Source organism: Myotis brandtii, unplaced genomic scaffold (assembly GCF_000412655.1).
Source record: "Myotis brandtii unplaced genomic scaffold, ASM41265v1 scaffold242, whole genome shotgun sequence".
NCBI lineage: Eukaryota > Metazoa > Chordata > Mammalia > Chiroptera > Vespertilionidae > Myotis > Myotis brandtii.
Genome location: NW_005359149.1, coordinates 383,329 through 405,839, shown reverse-complemented (window position 1 = coordinate 405,839; position 22,511 = coordinate 383,329). Strand labels below are relative to the sequence as shown.

Here is a 22,511-nt window from a genome sequence, read left to right as displayed (position 1 = left end):
CCTCTTAAAAGTTCCATAAGCTATTTCACATCCTCTCTGGTTCCATATAAATAGCTTCTCAGATAAGCAAACAGATTTCCATGTTAGGGTTACCCACTTCCCCTAGAACCTGGTGTTCTCTAATAACAGCTGCTGGGGCAGCCTGGCCGCAAACAAAGCGAGGCCAATGTCCCGCAGCGGGCCTGGGGGGGGCCCCCCCCCCCCATCTAACATGCAAATTAACTTGAAGATGATCAAAACAAAGCAGCATATATTCACCTGAAGCTGCATCCCGTCCCTTGGCTTTAGTTTTTAAATATGCAAACAGTAGTTTCTGCCCCACCTCCAACTATATGTGGCTCTTATCTTTTCCCCCTCCTCTTAAAAGTTCCATAAGCTATTTCACATCCTCTCTGGTTCCATATAAATAGCTTCTCAGATAAGCAAACAGATTTCCATGTTAGGGTTACCCACTTCCCCTAGAACCTGGTGTTCTCTAATAACAGCTGCTGGGGCAGCCTGGCCGCAAACAAAGCGAGGCCAATGTCCCGCAGCGGGCCTGGGCGGGCCCCTTGTTTGGATGTGTCTGGGAGCCCGTTTCTGGTGGGGCCTCTGTGTCCCTCCCTTTTCCTGGCTCTCCATCCCGCATGCCCGTTCCCCTGGCCTCAGGCCAGGCCCTGCTCGATCCAGCAGCCTTTGTGTTCCCTGACTCCTGCCATCAAGGGGGCTCGCCAAGGCTCCCTCTCCTTCCCTCTCGGACACCTCATTCCCGGCCAGCTGGGAGACGCTGTGCCTCACCCCATTTCACACCTGGTCTGTATCTATGCTGTTTCTGGCTTCCTTCCCCATGATCCTTCTGATTTGCTATCTTGCTGTCACTCCAGGCATTTACTTCAGAGGTCAGCTGTTAGGACATGGTCAACCATAACCCAGGCACTTGACTGATTCCCAGTTATGGTCCAGCCTCTTAGCCTTGGGCCAACAGAGGAACCATATAAGGAAAATATTAAAAACCATTATTAAAAAGGAGAAGGAGAAGAAGGGGAGGAAGAAGAAATAGGGGGGGAAGGAGGGAAAAAAGGCGGTAAAGAAAGGTACGATCTCACAGCCAGGAGACACCTGAGTCTGAATATAGTTGGCTTCTTACTACTGCAAGGCCCCAACCTCTTCCATTGTCCATTATACCCTCTTTTCATTGTTATGTACAGCGAGATCAGACCCTTGGTCTGATTTCATAGAACATCAGAGCTGGAAAGAACTGTTGAGATGATCTCCAACCCCCTTGTTTATGTATAAACAGACTGAGGCCAACAGAGGGAAATGACTTTATCAGGTACCTAGCTAGTGGCAGAGCCAGGGCTAGAACCCGGGTCTCTTGGTCCAGAGGTAGATTCATGAGCACAAGAGTATCTACAAGTATCTGTAGAGCCAGTGGGACTTGGAAAGGGGTGGTTGGGCCATTTGGTTTCTGTATCCTCTGGCAGCTTCAGTGCTCTGTGATTCCATGTGTCCAGTGGCTCCCGTGTTTATTACCATTGAAAATTCTTTCTCTGATTCAAGTATGTTTAGGAATGAGGCTTTTTATTTAAATCGGAGGCTAAAGATTTGGGGCACCTCAGAGACTGATTATCTACAAAGAGGACAAAGGGTTGAGAAAGTGTCCAGCACCGGATCTTCTGATTTAAAATGGTAGATGGCCAGGGGAGGCGCTGGGAGGTGCTCAGAGCCCAGTGTCCAGCGGTAGGCATTCTGGGCTCTGGAAGAGAGTTAACCAAGTAGAACGTGAAGCCTTAAGGAGCAACACTCTTCATTTAAACATTCTTGCTGCAGTGGGTGGCCTGGAGCAATAATCAACAGGCGTTTGACACTTGTCAGACACTAGTCTGAGTCACCGAACCCTGTTCCCTGGTCCTCCTTCCCCACCACCTCCTCGCCCAAGAGAGGAAGGTGAAGCAATGCGGGCGTACAGCAACCTCCACCACACTGTCCCTGTCCTGGCAAGCAGTCAAAGCACAGAAGTGAGGGCCCCTGCAAGGAAAAAAGGAAAACATTTCTGTTCTACCAAATACATATTTTATTTTCTGATTTCATTGTGGGAATTTGGGAAGTATAGAAAACACAAAGAGGAAAATAAATATCATCCATAATCCTATCACATATGAAAAACCATTATTTGGATTTGGATGAATTTCGTGCTAGTCTTTTAAAATTTTCTCTGTGTAAACACATTTGAACAAACGCTTATACATTTTTTTTTCAAAATGAGATTGTTCTATACTTACTATTTTCAAACCCATTTTTCCCAAAGTGAAATCATGTATTTTGAACACTTTCCTTGGAAAGCCTCCATTTTAGTCCATTTCCGTCCATCCTAAGCAGTGGCAGGGGCACTGGCAGCAGCGGTGGGGTGCTATGGGGGAGGTTCTTGGTCCATCCAACTACAGGGCCACAGAGCTCTTGACCACCAGGGGCGCCCTCAGCCCCTCAAACACCAGGGTCCCGGGTTGGCATCTCGGTGGCCTGACCTCTATTTCAGTGGTTAACAACAAAGATGTCCTAGTGCGTGCATGACTCTGGTCATGTTTTCTCACATCACGAGATCTGTGTTTTTTATTAATTTTTAAAAATTTTCACCCCATTAGAAAACGCTTGTGGATGTTACTTTGGAAAATAGCAACATTAAGGATCAAATCAGAAACCTGCAGCAGACATATGAAGCGTCCATGGACAAGCTGCGGGAAAAGCAGAGGCAGTTAGAGGCTGCGAAAGTTGAAAACCAGCTGCTGAAAATGAAGGTAAAGTAGGGCGGAGGGTAGATTTCTTACTAACTTTTCTTTCCTTCTTCTCTTCTCCTCCTTCAGCTCTTCCATTTCCTTTTCTCTGTTCTCTTTGTTGAATTTTCTCACCCTTTTGGGATCAACTCCAGAGGGCTTGGCTTAAAGGCACTAGGAAGTTTCTGTGCTCACAAACGTCAGTCCAGATTGGGGTACCCATAACGCCCCCACTGGGCTCCCCTGCCTTGGGCCCAGTGGCCTCCAGGGCTGCCGAGACAGTCACTTGGCACTGCTGTTAGTACTGAGAGGCACTTGGGATGCCCTCAGGTCTGCGATTTCAGCAGCTTCACTGTTCAGATTTTCTCTGAGGCCCCAGCTTTTCTGTGTGGTTTGACAAGAAAGACCTGAAGAGCACACAGAAAGACAACCGATGGTGGCCAAGGACTCTGGGCAATGTCCCTCTTGCTCACCAGGCTGTGCTTAGTCCACTGCTGGGCTCCTAATGCCCTCCCACATTTGAAACCTACTTTGACCCACCCTGTATTGAGTGTCTACGGTGTGTCTGTCCTGGACGTTCCTGTTTATTCCAGGGCTGGCATCCGGCGTCTGGGTACATGGTTAGGCAGTTTGGCAGACTGGCTCCTTCCAAGGAGACCAAGCGCCTAAATCCAGCCTGCAGTAGCCTGTTTTAGAGACTAATGCTTTACTTGACCCCCAAATAAATAAAGTTACAGGAGTCAGAGCGTTTCACATGACCTGGATGCAGAGGAAACAGGACTCGGGTGACGAGTCATTTCTGAAGTCCGTGTTTGCAGTGGAAACGGGGTGCAGGATGCATTGGGTCTCTCTCAGCTGATGACAACTCTGTTCAAGATTTTCCATTTTGTGGCTTCTGGGTACCAACGGGTGTCTAGTGACAAGAAGAGTGAGTTAGAGGGCATCTTTGCAATAAACATCATGTAACCTGTTGAGGTTGAAGTACACCTCGCTTATCCAGGGTTACATATCCAGCAGACTCAGCATTCTGGAACAAGCGGTAGCTGGAAGGAAGGGCTGCAGACAGCATGAGGTCAATGGCATGAAGTTCACAGGCAAGAGCAGGGCCACCTCCACCCGAAGCCCTGCCCACCTACCACTCCACTGACTTTTCTCGTCTCCTAAGCTGGGTCTGCCCGAGGCACGAGGAGCCCCCAGCTTAGTGTGGCCCAAACCAGGTGGGAATGTTCCAAATGCAACATTTGGGAAAGCACAAAGGCATGGAAAGGATGAGTCCGAATTTCTTACAGGAGCTTAAGTCTTTCCTAGTGATTTATTGGTTAGTGCAACCAAGGGGGCAGCTTCAACTCCACGTGGACAACTTCTCTTCAACGGCCTCCCTTGCTTTTCTGACATAATGTGTGTAAAGTAATAAATGAACATACGGGGGGGAGGGAGGGGGCGGAGTCAAGCAATATGAAAGGCAATCTAGAGATATGCCCGCACCATTTTACATTCCCAGCAGCAGGGTAAGAGGATTCCCGTTTCTCCACATGTGGTTTAATACCTAGGTAAGTTTCCACCTCTTTAAAAATTCGCTCATGCAGAACACTTTTCCTGTTATCAAGTAAGTTAGTATAAGGTGCCACCTTTTAGTTTCTGTGCACCTGTTCACCCCCTTTCCTTCTGCCTTCGATCCCTTTGCCCGTGAGTTCCTGCTGCCTCTGTCTTCTGCCGAGCCCGGGCCGGTGGGTCCCCTCCTCTGTGTGTCCACCCGTGAAAGGGCTGAGGCCCTGGCACCGGCGAAGCTGCCGCTCTGAAACGGGTGTCTCTGTAGGTGGAGTCCTCCCACGAAGCCAACGCCGAGGTGTTGAGAGAGATGACCAGGAAGCTGTACAGCCAGTACGAGGACAAGCTGCAGGAGGAGCAGCAGCGGCACAGTGCCGAGAGGCAGGCGCTCCTGGTACGTCGTGCGGAGAACAGAGCAGAGCAGGTTTTTTGGTTCCGTATTGTCGCTGAGGTTCAAACGCGGGGGTGGGCAAAAGTAGGTCACAGTTGTTAGTATGGAAAATAATTCGAGAACGAATAAATCATAATACAGGAATAAACTCTGTGTTTGCATACTCACAACTGTATTCCTGCTTGTGCCCCACCCTGTGGTAGGGTTTCTGGTTGGAGTGAGTTGGTGGACTAACTCCTGGGTGAGGGCTCAAGGAATTTATGGTTTGCTCATCCACTCCCTTCCCTTCCCCCTCCTTTCCTTTACTCGTCTCCCTCCCTTCTCAGAGTAGCCCCCAGTCTCTGGCTCTGAATCCATCTCTTTCTCTCGCGAATCTGACCATTCGCCAGCATCCAGGCAGGTCCTGGGCCTGCAGCTGTGTCCTTCCTCTCCCCGCTTGCTCCTCTCTCCCTGGAATTTCCTCCTTCCTGTACCCGATCCTACCCACATTCCCTGGGAGCCGTGAAAGTGAGGGCCTGCCATTCCCACAGCCGGCAGTATCCTGCCCTTGGGAAGCCCGCACGCTCTCCCCGCCCTTTGCGTGGCCTTCTCTGTACCCCTTATCGGAGAGGGGCTGTATGCCTCACACCTTGGCTTCCCTAGGACAGCATTCGTTTCTTGAAGGCGGGGACTCCATGTCTGCCCTAACCTGTGTCCTTACAGGCGTCATAAATGTGCCGAGAGATGGACTGAGCTGGTGCTTTGCAATAAGGGAGAAAGACGTGGGCATTCTGCATTCAATTCCAGATCTGGCCTTCATCCCCTTCACGTTGTTGGCACATACACTGACATTCTGAGTGTCTAGTCAAGGGCTAAGTAACCTTCACAGGCTCGTCTTAGATATAAAGACTCAAGGGGAAAAAAGGGGGAAAATGACTAGGCTTATTAAAAAGCCACGTGGTGCAGCTAGGCCCCAATGTCATGCATTAGACACAGGCTCGTCTTAGATATAAAGACTCAAGGGGAAAAGGGGGGGAAATGACTAGGCTTATTAAAAAGCCACGTGATGCAGCTAGGCCCCATGTCATGCATTAGCGGCATCGTTAGCAACACCCTGGTTGGTAGTCTAGGGTCTCCATGGCTCTGCTGAGGACAGTGTGTTGCTTTTGCAGGAAGAAACCAATAGTTTTCTGAAAACGATTGAAGAAGCCAATAAGAAGATGCAGGCGGCAGAGATCAGCCTGGAGGAGAAAGACCAGAGGATTGGGGAGCTGGACAGGCTGATCGAGCGCATGGAAAAGGTAACAGACACAGCTCCTGTCTATTCCGCTCGCCCAGATGCCCGGCTTTTCCGCAGTCCCCCTGCAGGCCTGTGTGAAGGCCTCAGACGCCCATAGCACTGACAGCTCTCGGCCCTGCAATGTGTGAGTTCAAAGAAAAGACCCAACTGCCAAAGTATGGGAAGCCCACGAAAGTTCTACTTTTTCCCTGGTGACCATTTTGACGCTTTAAAAAGTGATACATTTAAAATTATTTACAAAAATGAATATTTTAGTGGCTCTGCTTTGCTGGGGCCTCAAGCATGAACTTAGTTGAATGGTCAAGTCCTATTTAGATGTTACATCTGTACCCCAAGCCTGTTGTTTCTGGGAGTGTGTCTGAAGGGTGGCTTTTCTCTGACACCCCACATTTCAGAGTGGGGGCAGCACGTTTCTCTGTGGGTGGGGACGGGCTGTGTGGGGAAGGCAGGCGCTCAGCTGAGATAATGAAGCCTAGAGAAAGGGAGGAGGCCAGAGATTAGGCAGAAGTGGAGAAAAGGGAAGAAAGGGTGGAGAGAGGAAAGAGAAAAGGAAGGAAGGGAGGGGGAAAAGAGGGGCCTGTGACCTTTAGCAGGTGACAGCTGACTTCTGGGAGAGGGGTGGTGGCTGCGAGCCAAGCCTGGGGCTGATTTCTGGAAAATGGCTCACATGTGAGTTTGCAGAACAGTGGTGACCTGCCAGGACCCTGACGTATCAGCACCCCGCACTCATGCTGGGTGCTGAGATTCTCCAGGTTGATGATGGTGAGAGGGGGGATGAGGACGTGAGCAAGGCCAACATCTGGACTTCCTAGTGATTCAGAGAAGAGGTCTCCTTACCCCCATGTCTGCAGCTTAAGCCCCTCCCCTGACAAGGTGAAGTTGAGCCTGAGTGGGAAGGGCATTGAATTCAGTTCCATGGAGCTTCGGCCTTGCTGGGGTTCCCCTCTGAGGGAATATTGGTGTTTGGGAGGGACTTGAACAACTAAAGAGTCAATGACCATTTCACCTCTACCCTGGAAAACAGAACCTGTTCTTTATTGAAGAGAGGATGTGAGGTGCTTAAGACTGTCAGTGTTGGTGGGAGGTGGTGACAGTGAGGATCAGGCAGCAGGGGCGTATTCTAGGACTCGGGAGGGAGAGCGGGCTCCATGCTCCTGCTCTCCTACAAGAGCGGAAGATGCCCATTCACACACACGCTCCCTCCAGGTGACAATTTGCACATTAGGCTTTTATATATATAGGTTATTGTGGAGGCCACAAGTTCTAAAATCAGTGTGTTGGCAGGACTGGGTTCTCTTTGGAAGCTCCAGAGGAGAACCATTTCCTGGCCTTTCCTAACTTCTCAGACCACTCATATGCCTGGACTCATGGCCCCTCCCCCAGCTTTGGAAAAGCAGGTAGCATTTCCAATCTCTGTTTCTCTCTGATTCTGACCGTCCCTCCAGGAAGGGCCCAAATGGATAATCCAGGGTAATTTTCTGTTAATCACACCTGCAAAGTTCCTTTTCTCAAGTAACATGGCATATGCAGGTTTCAGAGATCAGGATGTGGACATTGTTGGGAGCTATTGTTCTTATGACCACAGCATATTTTTACAGGTGAACATACCTATGTAACCCCCACCCCCCAAGTTAGTCTATAGGCAATATAGAGCCTCGTTAGTTGCTACGGAAAATAATCAAGAATTTTGCAGTATCACAGGCCACTGATAGAGAGTATTGATTATCATTATTTAGAACTACAAATTTCACAAGGCATCTGAGCCTAGGCTGACAGAATACTGTGAATGGCTTTATCCAAAATGTTTGTCTCTAACTCATAAATATGCCTGGAAACACACGCCAACAAATTTGGTGTTTTTGAGCTTCGTTAGGACTCTGGTGAGTGGGTGGGTACAACTCACATGTGTTGCATATGGACTTGAGCTCCCCAGTGCTGGAATTGACAGAGGTACACGTTCTCTGTCCAACTTGGTGTATTCCATTGGGGAACATGCCAGTGTCTGTCTGTTTTAGGAACGCCATCAGCTGCAACTACAACTCCTAGAGCATGAAACAGAAATGTCTGGGGAAATAACAGACTCTGACAACGGAAGGTAAGATGCAGTGCCCTTTATCTCGTGGTGGGTTTTGATGGTGGACGTGCTGTGTGCTTGTGGGCTCACTTGGTCCTTTCATTTTTCACTCACCTGGTCATCTCTTCTTGCAGAAAACAGTGCTGGAGAGCTTCCTGTATGGAGCTGGTTTCTTTAGGAGCCTAACAGCCACATCCTACAGCTGTGGCACACGTTTTAATTTTGCACTGTCACAGTGCAAAAGTTCAGGCTACCAATGTTCTCCATAACCTTGAACTCCACAGGATGCACCTTGTTGATGAGAAATCATCAACTATGATTAATATCATTGCCATGGAAGCTAACTTTAAAATGTCTTTCTGTGTTTCCAAACATTGCTCGGTCAAATCTTGGCTTGTCCCCTGTCTCTGAGTGTATGAAGCCCTGCGTGGAAAATGCAGAAGTAGTGCACAGACTCTTCTAGAAATCAAAAGGCTGAAAGGCCTTGTGTGGCCCCTTAGTGATGGGGAACAAGGTTGGGATGATTTGAGCATTTGGGGCAAGTTCCTTATCCTCCCCAAGATCTGGGAAACGGGAATTCTTTTTTTAAAGGAGGAGGGGGTTGTGATGATCATAACAGCGTCCATCTCACTGGGTTATTATTATGAGGGACATGTTGAACGTACTGCCATTTGCTGAAAAAATACCCGTTTTCCTTCCTCTTATGCAACTTCAGAGTTTGCGGAGTTATAGGGGTCTTGCCTGGTCTTTATGTAGCGCTGAGGAGGGACCTGGCAGAGGTGGGAAGCGGTGAGCTCACCACCAGACCCTGTACCAGTGGTCCAGTCCAGGGCCCCTGAGAACAGAAGGGCCCATCTGCTGGGTCCTTTGGTTTCTTTGAAACCAGCAAAGTCAGAGAATAATTTTTGCTGTTTTAAAGCCAAAGTGTGAAATGTTGTACGATGTAGTTCAGTCTGTTTTGGTGAAGAGAAGGTCTTTCAACCTGTTTCCCATTCTCCCACAATAATCTCACATAGAACAAGGGTGATTCCAGCCTTCCCAGGGCTTTTTTGGGAGCTCTCATTTCAGATATTCTGTTGTGTTGCTATATGCCTCTCCTCCGTTCCCTTAACCAACGTAACTTCCTGGATGTCCCAATATCGTGTTAACTCCAAAACAGACAGCCTCTCATACCTGTAAGTGGTACTAGCAGATTCTCTCTTGGTGCCTGGAAAGTCTGATAACTGTCCTTATACAGAGGAAACTTACAAGTGGGAACGTGAAAAGAGCCCTCTAGTCCTTCTACGGTGAGGGGGTTGCTTGAGGTAATCACCTAGGACATGCATCTTGGCGTTCCCCTTCTTGTTCTTGGCAACATTCCTTCCCAGCGGTGACTCTCGGTGCCGTGCCACTGCTGTGGTGTGGGACTCAGTGGCTCTCTCCTCTGTTGTGTTAGGTATCAGCAGCTGGAGGAGGCGTCGGCCAGCCTCCGGGAACGGATCCGACATCTGGATGACATGGTGCATTGCCAGCAGAAGAAGGTCAAGCAGATGGTTGAGGAGGTAAGCGCTCGTCAGAGGTCATGGGCCGGGGTGCTTCCGGCGGTGGGGACATTTCAGCCCTGCAGCCAGATCTGACCTTAGCTCAGTGTTCTGGGGCTCACAGTGGATGCGCTCAGATGACCTCCGTCTTGGCCCCGAGGAGCGTTTCCTCGTTCCTCGTATGTCCCCCCTGCTGATTATCCCTCCAAAAGAGGGTCTTCTCCAGATCAGAGGGTGACAGTTAATAAGCCATGCGGTGCAGGGCATAGCTCACCCACTCTCAGAGGACAGCAACACCCTCTACCCTAGGTGGGTGCCTGCAGCCCAGGGAGCAAAGGGAAGTTTGACAAGGAAAGTTTAATTCAGCTCGTGTCTCTACACTGCCCCCTGCCTGCCTCCCCTGGCTACTACTCGTCCTTTCTTCATTTCTGGTGTGTCTCTCATTCCTTTTTCCTGTCTGTTCCTTTCTCTTTCTTCTGCCCTCTCCCCTCATTCTCTTCTTCTATTTCCGTTTCTTCACCTTTTCACTTTTTCACCATCCTTTCTCTCCTTAAGAGCCTATGTGTGAAACCAAGTTGTAGGTTTACTATATGCTGGGCATGGCTTACTATTCTATTTTTTAAATGAAAATACAGTTGAATATTTATATTCTCTAAGAGGAAAACAATTCTTTTAACCCGTGTTAATGTAATCTGTCTCTCTTGTGGTGGTTGCTCAGTAGAAGAAAGTCTATGCTGTTGTAAAGCCAGTAACATATTATTGTAATTTTTCTTGCTCAATTAAAAAATCAGACAGAAGCCCTAACTGGTTTGGCTCAGTGGATAGAGTGTCAGCCTGTGGACTGAAGGGTCCCAGGTTCGATTCGGTCAAGGCACATATCCAAGTCGTGGGCTCAATCCCCAGTGGGGGGCGGGTGCAAGGAGGCAGCCACTCAATGATTCCCTTTCATCATTGATGTTTTTATCTCTTGCTCCCTCTCCCTTCCTGTCTGAAATCAATAAAAAATATTTTAAAAAATCAGACAGAAGAAAAGAACAGTTAGTACTAACAGGTTTATAAAAATTCTCTAGGGTCTAATTCTTTAACTTGCAAAGAAAAGAAAATGGTTCAATTTAGTTAAACATGTGGATGGCAGTGAATAAAACTGGAAAAAAAAAGTTTATCCCCTTATATAAAGCACTACTCTGAAAAGTTATTTCTTTTATTATTGATTTACTGAAATTAAAAGTATATCTACTTCTAATACATAATTTACACACATGACACAAATAGAAGTTTAAAAGTATAAACTGTAAACTGTTGGAGATATTAGTGGCATGGGCTTAAAGTCAGGGAGTTTGAGGATGGGGGGGACACTTTGTTTTTTCTTGTGTGTAGGATAAACATATACGTTAGATAAAATTTGCTTCCCAAACAAGGAATCCAATCACATGGAGTTGAATCCTGTGAGTATTATGTTGGCTCCTGTGCCAGCCTCGGAAGCAGTAGAATAAAAGAACGGACAGCCAAGGTTCAGACGAGGCACCCACACACGCACCTTCGCAGCCCCTTTGCACACCTGAACAGGAGCACTGCCGGCACCAGCGATGGTGGATGCTGCCCAATGGCACACTAGGTCGATGTCAGCAGTGTGTTTCCCAAGGAGGAGCATCATGTTGTCACAGTTAGCATCTCGGGGAGCCATGGCTGTCAGAGCATAGCTTTTCCGTGTCTGACGTGAAGTCCGGGGCAGGGCTGTTCTCATTTCCCACCTGTGGCTCCTTATTGTGGAACGCTGCAGTTCCCCCACCTCACCACAGGGTGGTGCTCTGTACTGATCTCGTATCTAATATTAGAGAACCAGGGACTAAAACCTCAGACTGGTTGGCTTCTGATCAGTTATTATTTGTAATGTTTATGATTGGTACCAAAATCAAGAGATACTTTTTAAAAAGACATTTTCAAAGAAGTTTAGGATTTGCTGTTTTCTAATTTACTTCTGGAACATAATGGAACTACCAATTTGAAGGGAGTGGAGTGGGCGAATATCTATATATGAAAACAAGGAAGTATATAAAGATCACTGTCCATGCCCTGCCTTTCTACCTGTGATTGTCTGTCTCCCAAATGAGCTTCCCTGCGTCCCGATGATGTGGTCGGTGAGACCCAGGCACTGGAGTGAGATCACAGGCTGAAATTTAGGATGGCACTGTCAGAGGGAGCCTCACTCAGGGGCCTGCTGGATTTCAGCAGTGGATGGAGACTTAAACAGAGAGAGAAAGAGGCTTTTAATTCTAAATGTAAACATCTAAGTCAAGTAGTAAGAATTAATGTGTCTAGTACACTGTGTTAACTTTACAACAAAGGGATGGAATCTTAATTGCTGTAGCCATTTATGTGAATTATTTTTTTAAGTTTGAAACATGGAAAAGGGAATATTGACAAATGAGCACATTCAGAAGAGCAGGATCAGGTTGGAAAGGAGGTGAGAACTCTGGAAATTCAGGGAATGTTTGAAGGCTTTGGGGAAGAGATGGCCAAGGGAGCCGGACGTGAGAGCTGAATTAACATCTTAGATAACAGCCATCGAGAAGAGGGAATATACCTGTTTTGTATCGCCATGCAAGGCCAGGCTGGAACCACTGGGTGGCACTTACGAAAGGCAAATTTCAGCTCTTGGTTCAACATAAGGAAAACATCCTATATAATAAAAGCCTAATACGCTAAGTGTCCGGTCGTCTGGTCATCCGTTCAACCAATCAAAGCGTAATATGCTAATGATATGTTAAGGCTGCTCAACTGCTCGCTATGATGTGCACTGACCACCAGGGGACAGACAGTCGACAGGTAGGTTAGCTTTCTGCTGGAGTCTGGCCAATTGGGACTAAGCAAGGCAGGCCGGATACACCCTGGAGCCCTCCCACAGTCCCTCCCTGGCTGGCCCCAGTTGTGCACCAGTGGGGTCCCTCGGCCTGGCCTGCACCTTCTTGCAATCCGGGACTCCTCAGGGGATGTTGGAGAGCCAGTTTTGGCCCGATGCAGCAGGCCAGGCTGAGGGACCCCACTGGTGTACGAATTCGTGCACCGGGCCTCTAGTTTCTAATATTTGCTGCCCTGGAAGGTATTTAGCCCTTCACCATGGATGCATTCCTTATGACATAAGAAATTGAGATAGAAGCTCCTTATAAATAAAGAATTTTCTATTGTTTACTAGGCTGTGCCTGTTGTTATGATCACAGCATTATCATTACTTTGCCCAATGACCAAAATCGGCTTAATTATAACTAAATCACTTCAGGGCTTTGCACCAAATTTTAAAAAACTCAGACTACTGCCTGGCCAGTGTGCTCAGTGGTTAGAGTGTTGTCCTGTGCACCACAGGGTCAGTGCATGTGCATGAAGCAACCGATCGATGTTTTTTTTCTCTCTCTCTCTCACTTCTTCTCTCTCTAGAATCAATGAAAGGCATATTCTTGAGTGAGGATTGAAAACAAAGCAAAACAGAGACCCAGACCACTGAATCAGTTACTTGTGGAATCTTGGACTCTGACTTTAGAAGAGAAATATATTTTTATCCATGAACTCCGGATATTAAGACAATTTGACTAGAAACAGAGGCAGCCAATGTCAGGGTCCCTTTTCCTTCCCTCCCAGGAAGTCTGAAAGCTTGTCAGTGTGGTAGCTTCACATTCACCAACGGCTGAATCTAGTCTCCATCCATTGTTGGTGTCATTTTCGTCCCAGTCTCTATGAAGAAACTCCGTTTATTAAAATGATGTGCTTCTTTTCCCAGCTCCAATCATCCATGAGGTCCTTGGAATCTTAAATTGTTAGGCAATATATTTCCTTCCACCTCAGTACAGTGCAATTTCTTAATAATAACAATCTGAATAAAACATAACCGATAAAAAATATATAAAAACAGCAAAAAACAAACAAAAAAATACCCAGCCTACGTTTTGTAATCCATAGCTAAGTAATTGATTTTCATTGTGTGGGACAGTACGTTTCAGTAAGGACTTGCTTGCACATGTAAGAAAAGAGCAGAATGGGCCTTTTAGAAATGAAAGATTAATATATATCTGTGGGGCCAAGTTCATTGGGAAAAGGCAACTCGAAGAATCTTGTGTGAAGTGTGGGACCAAATACCCCCACAGACCAGATCTTTATTGGGGTGGATGTAAGGGACTGGTGTCTCCCTCCATCACTCCTTCTTCTAACTGGTTCTAACTCTGACGAAAAGAAAAAAGAGAACTAGCTCTACATATGCTCCTTAGACTTCAAAGGTTTGCCAGAAAATATAGAGGGACTGAAAGAAATAGCTCTTGTGGGGAAATTCACTCATCCCTCTGTCCACCAGCTACCCGCCAGCACTCTCCGTGTAGGGCTGGGACAGGTGGGGAGGGGCAGGTGTGGCTCTGCATCTCCCCAGCGGTGTCATCCGAGCTTCAGAGTAACCCTCCTCCTTGGGTGTCCTGCTTCTGTTGGAAAGCCCCACGGGGGTAGGTCCTGTGCCTCAGTCAGGCTGCATTCTTGAGCTTTCCCTGAAAGGAACCCGGGGCCCAGGGAGGAGCAAAGGGCAGGGCGGAACCTTGACTTGTCTTTAAGTGTTAAGACTTTAGCTGGCTCTTCAGAGGGTCATTCTCACCTCTTTCCCTGTGCTCACCAAGGCCCAGTCTCCTGCCAACCAAAGCGGTTTTTCTGCCAAGGGGAAATGAGCTGGAGGAAAAAACAAGTTCTTATTTGCCCTCGAAAAGGGTAGACATACATTTTTGCCAATGGGCAATGATATTGTTCAGCTGAATACACGGTAATTGAATAAGAGTTCCTTTACCTTTTCCACCTCAATCATAGGCATCCTTTGTTTCATGATGGCCTTCTTCTAATTTCCCATTGTGTTTGTGATGGGGGAAATGCAAGTGTCTGAAGAGTTCCAGAGAAGGCATTTTTCCTGAGTTTTCCTTTGCAGAAAGCAATTGCACCCCCGACCCCCTTGTATAATTTAGAGGTTTAATGAGCGCACAGGTGCAAGGGATCGATTTTCTTGTTAGTGGCTCTCCATGCAGGCAGTGCATTAGAATCACAGGGAAGCCTTAAAAGATTCCAGAACCCAGCAGATGGGAGTAGGAGGGAGGGACTGGCGATTGGGGGTATTTTTGGTTGGTTTTTAAGCCCCACAAGATTCCAGTATGCAACCGATGTTCCGGGTTCTTACAACAGTGGCATGCGTTTCCATGCTGGGTTTTCAGGTCATCAGTGCATTTAGCCAGCCTCCCTCAGGAGCTGTTGTGCCTGAGGTGAGAAGCTGGCAGTGAAGCTGGTAGGAAGGGCTCAAGGGAAGAAAGTGTGAAAGACGGGTCAGCAGGGACCAGGAGCACTGAAGTGGGAGGCTGGTCCAAGTCTGTGACCATCTGAAGTCTTATCAGCCCCATCTAGACAGCTCCATCTAGAAAGCCCCATTTAGACAGCTCACTCTTTTTTAAAAACAAGTTTTATTCAATGTACCTATAGTTTAACCAAGACTTAAAACTTTAAGTAAAGTTTATTAAGTTAATTTTAGGGAACGTTGTGCAGTGAAAGATGTAGTGTCGAGGATTGAGAAAGATATGTTGAGATGGTTTGGACATATAGAGAGGATGAACAAAAGGAGATAGATGAAATAAGTATACAAGACCAGTGTGGATGGGAGAGTTGGAAGGGGTCGACCTCAGCGAACGTACCTCAATCAGAGTGAGGACATTTTTAGTAAAGGCCAGCTTAGGAGTACGCTAATTAAGTTAATAACAATGTACCTACCTATATAGTTTAAGTTTAAAAAATTTGGCTCTCAAAAGAAATTTCAATCGTTGTACTGTTGATATTTGGCTCTGTTGACTAATGAGTTTGCCAACCACTGGTTAGGGTGATGGCTCACTCTTAATAACTCTGCTGGCCTGGTGGTGTCCAAGTAATAAAACTTCCCAGAGGCTATCCATGGCCACCTAGAGAGAAGTTGTTACTAAGGCGGGTATATTTAGACACACTCGTTAAACAGATAATAGAGACTTAAAGGGACAGAATCCAATTCCAGTGGAAGCCAAGAACTACCACTAACAAAGAGACCAAAAGTGGTTTGCATGGATCCTCTTCCCGCAGTGCTTGTGTGTGCACATGTACGGCCTTGCCCTGGTTTAAATTACTCACTTCTGTCTACACAGAAGACCTTACTTTTGGCCACACTGGCCTTCCTTAGAAAGAAAAGAACACGATACCTTGTTGAAATAATAGTGTTAACAATGACTTTGTCTCAAGTGCAAGACGAGGCAGAACATTTTTGCAATTCCTCAGAAATGGTTTTGAAAGTATTTGATTATCATCCTTTAGATTTTTAAAGAGTGAATTTCTTGTAATAACTACAGTTTTTTGAGGAGACAAACTGGATAAGGGAGAATAGATGATGAGTGACTCTTTGGGGAGTTGAGGTTTGAGTTACTAGTTTCTGTCTCTTGAGCCAGCCAGCAAAGCTGGGCTTCTCTTTTCTTTTTTCAAGTCCCCATAACTTACCTCCCAGGCCCCGAATCTGTATGCACCCCCTGCATTAGAGACCAGGGGAAGTAAGTTAGAGGAAGGAGTCAACTTTATGGGTTTACAGGGAAAGGTACCTAGACTGGAGATGAGCATGGACTTTCTAGAAGCAGACGTGCTTGCATTGACTAGTTGTGGGACCTTCAAAAAGTTATTAGTTTCTTGTCTGTAAAACAAGGTTAATAACTATCTATCCGAGAGGATTTTTTGTAAGAGTTAAATGAGGTGATGTACAGTTGATTCTTGAACAACACGTGGGTTACCCTATGCAGTCCAAAATTCGTGTGTAACTTTTGACTCCCCCAAAACTTTACTAATAGTCTACTGTTGCCTGGATGTCCTACCTATAACATAAACAATTGATTAACACATATTTTGTATATTATATGTATTATATACTGTATTTTTACAATACATGAAGCTAGAGAAGATAAAATATTAAGAAAATCATAAGGAGAAACTATATTTTAAGTATTTATTGAAAAAAATCTGCATATAAGTGGACCTGTACAGTTCAAATCTGTGTTGTTTAAGGATCAACCCTATAGAAAATACAGCATATTCATTGGAACATAGGAAATACCCAATAAATATTAGCTGCTATTATTATTATTATTAGTACTGCTACTACTGATGGGTGGGTCCTTGCTGTGAACACCAAAGGTAAAGTTAAATGGGTTAAAAGCAAAAGCCGCTGGGTTGATTTTTTGACCAATACACAGGACTGCCCTTCTCTCCTTGGGAATCTTATGGATCTTTGGGTAACCTTCTTCCTCCTCCTGTGCTTTGTGCTGCGTTCTAGCTTAGCCATCTGTCCTTTGAGTAGAATATTTATACACAAAGCACATTTTAAAAATAATTTTTATTGATTTTTAGAGAGAGGGGAGAGGAGAAGGAGAGAGAGAAACATCTCTGTGAGAGTGAAACATCAATCAACTGCCTCCCACATACCCACTAGTGGGGATCGAGCCTGCAACCCTGGCATGTGCCCTGACCGGGAATCGAGCTGGCAACCTTTTGGTGCGCGGGACGATGCCTAACCAACTGAGCTACACTGGCCAGGGCTATACACAAAGCAATTTTAAAAAATCAATTCTCTACATCCCAAGAATCTTCCATTTTAAATGGATCAGCCATTTATTAGCAATTTATTTTGAAATTATCCTGTGCTGTGCTGAAATGTACAACACAAAGGTACATTTTTGCCAAATGCCCTGTGTTTGGAGGACTCTGTGTGATCTCCAACACTGACAAGTAGCCACATGGGGGTAGGGGAAGGAGCCATAGCACTGAGCCCGCGACCCTAACCCACCCAATTCACCTGTTTCCAGATCATGTCCCACGAGCTCTTCTCCAGATTTAGTCTCCGGCTCTTTGGAAGATGATAAATGGTAGCCTGCCCTGGGTTGGAAGCGGTTCCCTGTATTGTTCGTGATTAGAAGAACGCGTGCACTCTCTGCTGGGAAGAGGTGGCATGTATCTGATGAGCCGATGAACAAAACAGGAAGGACACGCTATTGAAAGGAACACTTGACCATGTGGGGCTCTTATTTGTGGAAACACCACATACTGTAACCTCAACTCGTACAGCCCCACACTGCAGAGTCAAGAGGGCTCAAAGATCCACAGACCATTTTTTAGAAACTTGGGTTCCTAGACATCAAAGAAGGAACCACGATGAAAAATAGTCCTAAATATAATTTGGAAAGTGCCAGGTGGAGGCCGGTCGTCAGGTCCTGGAGAATGGAGCCTTTCGTATGGAGAAGCTGCCGAGGACCCTGCTAAGGAGACGGGAAGTGCTGCCACCAGATCACACCCCAGAAAATACAGAAGCAGCCGAGTGTCCATGTAGTTTGATTTTATTTATCTGTGAGTGGTGGCCCAGCGGATGTCCTCTCTGAGTGGAGAGCAACAGCACTAGTCAACTTAGCACTCTTCCTGTTGGTTTAAGGAGTTTGGTTGGCTTCTATCACCACAGGCATTTTGCCTGAATAGACAGTTCGATTAACTTCATGAAAAGGAGAAGTATATCTGATGATGAGAGACATGTATTCGGCTGAAATATATTGAAGTGAAATATGCTTCATGCTGCTTTATTTGTATGGGGTGCTGGTATCTCATCAAAATGTAGTGTTGCTTAAATCTAGTTAGTAGTAGCAGCAGCAGTGGTGGTGGTAATAATAGTCAGTGGGTGGTGTTAGCCCACCTATGCTAGTAGACTGGGTTAATGGAGTGAGTTCATTAAGGGGACAGCATCAATTTGATGTTGGGTAGTTGTCCACTCCCACCACTTCTTCAGAGCAAGGTGGACAGGTAGATGCTTTCTTGTCAATAGTTGCCTTTGGTCTTCCATTGAGATGCTTCTGTCCAGCTTAAGCCAGTAAGCAGTGGACGGGAAAGGAAGCAGGTGAATAAATTTCCGGATTAGTAATGAACTGTTAATGCAGTTAACTTACCTGGGTATCCTGTTTCAGGGCAGGTCCCCAGATACTCTACTGGGAACTCAGACTTCTGCTAGGGAGATCTGAGTCAAATTTGAGATTTGCTGACCCAGATGTCACTCTAGTGTTGTAACCTACACTGTTTATAGGGTTACATACCTTCACTCCCCTCATGTTTTTCTAAGTCTCTGGTGGAAAAGTTCCTGGCATTTGTTCTAGTGGCATAGATTCATTACCCAGTTTCAAAAAAAAAAAAAAAGAAAGAAAGAAAGAAAATAAAAGAAAGACAGGAAACGAAATGTCCTGACTTGTAGAGAAAGTGGGTCATCCAGGTGAGCCTTTCTCCCAGAACCATGTGCTGTCCTCCTGCCCGTGGAGCTTCTTCCCTCTTGTGGGTGACAGACAGTCCCTGGAGGCCAGCTAAGCTTTATTTTGTGCAGAGGGGGTGGGGGGGCCTTGATTGTCTGCAGGACCCTGAGAGCCTCCAATATGTTATGCCCTCGGCATCTCATCCACGTCCCCCTAGAACTGGCACTAGCTCCTCGGCCAGTTGGTGGTCTCCTTGACCTGGTTCCCAGCCTGACAGGACCTCCCTCCCTCCTTTGCCTGTGTCCAGTTCACACTTTGCTGCCAGGATTGTGATATGGTGTGAACTTGACTTATTGCCTGTCACACCTGAGTTAGGTGTTCACATTCTGCTGCACCCCACCCATGCTCCTCCCCTTAACTGGATCATTAGCTTTTGGCTTTTAAGGCTACAGTTTTGTCTCATGGTCACTCAGGCTTCCACCCAAAAGAGGTGCTACTCAGAAATTTGAGGCAGAATGTATTTATAGTAAATTAAAATATTATAGTTTCAGATCCTAGTGTTTAATGTTGTATTACTCATGTCTTTATTTTAAAAATCTTAGATACTTTATCTAAAATGTGGTTTTTAGAAGGTATCAGAAAGCTCTTAAGTGCGTGAGCCTTTCCTTCGATGCATTGTTGAAAGGATTACTGCAGTCTCATTGTATGACATGTACTGATACATGTATTCACCATACAAATTGTCCTTTCAGGGGAGAAGGTCTTTTCTTTGTCAATGTCACTGAACCCACTTTCTCTTTGTTGAGATTGTTTCTAGTTGGCTCTGCAATGTTTCTTAGAGACCAGGTGCCCACGATCTTCCCATAGAGAGTGTGTGAGGCTGTGCTCCTGTCCAAGTGGCTACCACCTACTGGGTGTTTCTCAGATTTCAAGGCTATGCATGTAGATTTCACAGTCCCCCACACACTAAACCTCTAGGGAAGGTATTATTAGCCCAATTTTTTTTGGCATAGGAAACTGAGACTTAGTGTCTTAAAAAATAAGTAGCCATCCATCTCTTAGCAAAAGATGTTGGTCTCCGGTTCATTGACTCCAAAACCAACATTCATTCTTTGCTTCTTCTGTTTTTTTAACTGGAGGGGAAAGTTTTAAATGCAGAAAATTACAGAGAATTATTAAAACAAAAACCCTGGTACTCTCCTCTAGAATTGACAAATGTTAACATTTTGGCATATATTTCAGATTTTTCTAAATAAAAGAAAACAGTACAAAGGGGAGTTTTTCTTTTTATCCCTCTCCAGTTCTGATCTTTTTCCTTGTCCCCCCTCCCTCCCTCCTCAGAGGCAATTTGGTCTCTATGCAGACCACGTGTCAATGCTTTTACTACCTATGTATGTGTCTATTATCAGCGTATAGCTTAGTTTATTGATAAAAGATGTATGTACATTTTTATTTATAATATATAAATAAGTAAAATTTATTGTATATATTTTTGCAAGTTCTTTTCCTAATTTTGTTTCTGATGTTGTTACATATAGATCTAAATTATTCATTTTAATGGTTCTGTAATATTCCACTATGTAAATATAGGATACTGTATCTTAATGATAGACTTGAAGCATTTTTCCAACTTTTTATTCTTTTACAAACAATGCCAAACATGTCTCTGTGCTTCTCCAATTGGGGAATGTACTTAGAGGAGGAATTGCCAGAGCCTGGGGTTGGCACAATTTCACCTTTGTCAGGTACTGCCCATGGATCTCCAAAGCAAACATACACTTCCGCCCATCACGTATGAGAAGGTGGATTTCTCCACACCCTCACACCTCCTGGCACTGTTGGACTATAATTTTTGCCATTTGTGAAATAGTATCTCTTTGTTTGGGTTTTAATTGCATCAGCCTGATTACTACTCATTGCGACTGGCGAGGTTGAGTGTCTTCACAAGCTTATTGACCATTCAGGCTTCATGTCTGTGAGTTGGCTGTTCATATCTTTGTTTATTTTTCTCTTTGGTTGTTTATCTTTTTTCCCTCTTGATTTGTAGGAACTCTGAATACTATCAATATTCATCATTTATCAAAAAATATTTTGATGCCATTATCTTCTCCCAGTCAGTGTGTTTTGTTTTTTATGGTGTCTGGTGTAACATACATGTTTTTAATTTTGGTATAAAGTTACTAATTTTTTGTGCTGTGCTGTGTGTCTTGTTTGTTTGTCATAAGGATGTGTTTATAATAGTTTCAGAGGTCTGTTTTTATCTCTAGGTCTTTAATTACACCCCCCACCCACCCACTCATACCTTCTCTTCCTTTTTCTCCAGACCTATCTATCCTATTATCTTGTAATACATCCTACACTTACCTGTTTTGTTTATTTATTTGTTGTCTGTTTCCCTCCACTAGAATGTAAGCTCCCTGAGGGCAGTGGCTTTGACTGTTTTGTTCATAGCTGTATCTCTAAACCTGAAATAGTCACTGCCCTAGAGGAGAAGCTCAATAAATATTTATTGAACAAATAAATAATAATCCATGTGGAATTTATTTCTTGTATATGTGATATGAATAGGGCTCCATTTTGGGGGGGGCGGGGGGAGTGGGAGATCATGGAAAGCTTGTTTCTCTAACAGCATTAATTGGATGGTCCATCCTTGCCCCACTGATTTTTTTTCATGCCACCTCTATCAATGGAGATGTTTCCCTTGTGCCACTGTCTTTAAACATTTCTGTTCTCGCCCAGCCGGCATGGCTCAGTGGTTGAGCGTCGAGCTATGAACCAGGAAGTCACGGTTCAATACCCGGTCAGGGCCTGGGTTGTGGACTCGATCCCCAGTGTGGGGCTTGCAGGAGGCAGCCAATCATTGATGTTTCTACCTCTCGCTCCCTCTCCCTTCGTCTCTGAAATCAATAAAAAATATACATTAAAAAATATTTCTGCACTCCTGCCCTTGTGCTAAAGTCTGCGGGGAAACCCAGTCCTCGGGGTCAGGAGTGGGGATGCGGGTGATGAGCTAGGTCCAATTGTGCCCTCAAAGGGCTTTCTGGTTGACATTAAAACCTGTGAGAACTCAAGGCAGAATGTGATGTCGTACGCAGGGGTATGATCCGGGTGCCGAGGCACAGGACCTGGAGACAACAGTAGTTAAGCTCACAGCCGTCAGTAATAAATGAAATCTGAGTTTGTGTCCTGCTTCTGTTCTTGGGTGGGCTTTATTTCTTTAGTGAGTTACTCATTCTTTCCAACACTGTTTCCTTATCGACAAAATGGAAATGATGAAACAGCACCTGCTCCAGAGGTGGCTGTGAGGAGGGACTGGTAGAATGCGTGCTCACTAATCCCAGTGTGGGCGGGAGTCTTTAGGGAGGAGGTGATATTTGACCCAGTCTTGCAGGATGGATTGGAAATTTCTAGGCTGGGATTGAGTGGGTGGAAAAGGACATGCCAGACAAGATATGGAATAAACAAAAACCGAAAACATGGAGACCAGTAAGTGCGGGGTGAGTTCAGGGAGCACTAATCTAGTTTGGACTGTGGGAGGGAATCCCAATGAAGAGGCTGGAAATGTGGGTTAGGCCAGTTGTGGTGGGTTATCAGCACTAAGCCAAGAGAGTGTCCTTTATTGCTTTACTCTCAATTCCTGATGGCTCTTTAGGGGG

General features: G+C 45.7%; 1 protein-coding gene across 2 annotated transcripts in view; it reads left to right on the top strand.

Moving 5' to 3' along the window:
* Nucleotides 1-22,511, top strand: part of MYZAP (myocardial zonula adherens protein) — a 72,540-nt gene that overhangs the window by 18,276 nt on the left and 31,753 nt on the right. Inside the window, exons 5-10 of one of the 2 annotated variants that reach the window (XM_005867000.2) lie at nt 2,622-2,774; nt 4,567-4,692; nt 5,841-5,969; nt 7,984-8,063; nt 9,478-9,583; nt 17,437-18,840. In XM_005867000.2, the coding sequence (XP_005867062.1) occupies nt 2,622-2,774; nt 4,567-4,692; nt 5,841-5,969; nt 7,984-8,063; nt 9,478-9,583; nt 17,437-17,490 (648 nt within the window). In that variant the 3' untranslated portion in view covers nt 17,491-18,840. Of the gene's footprint in view, nt 1-2,621; nt 2,775-4,566; nt 4,693-5,840; nt 5,970-7,983; nt 8,064-9,477; nt 9,584-17,436; nt 18,841-22,511 lie in introns of those variants that run through there. The other variant, XM_005866999.2, reaches the window with a different exon arrangement.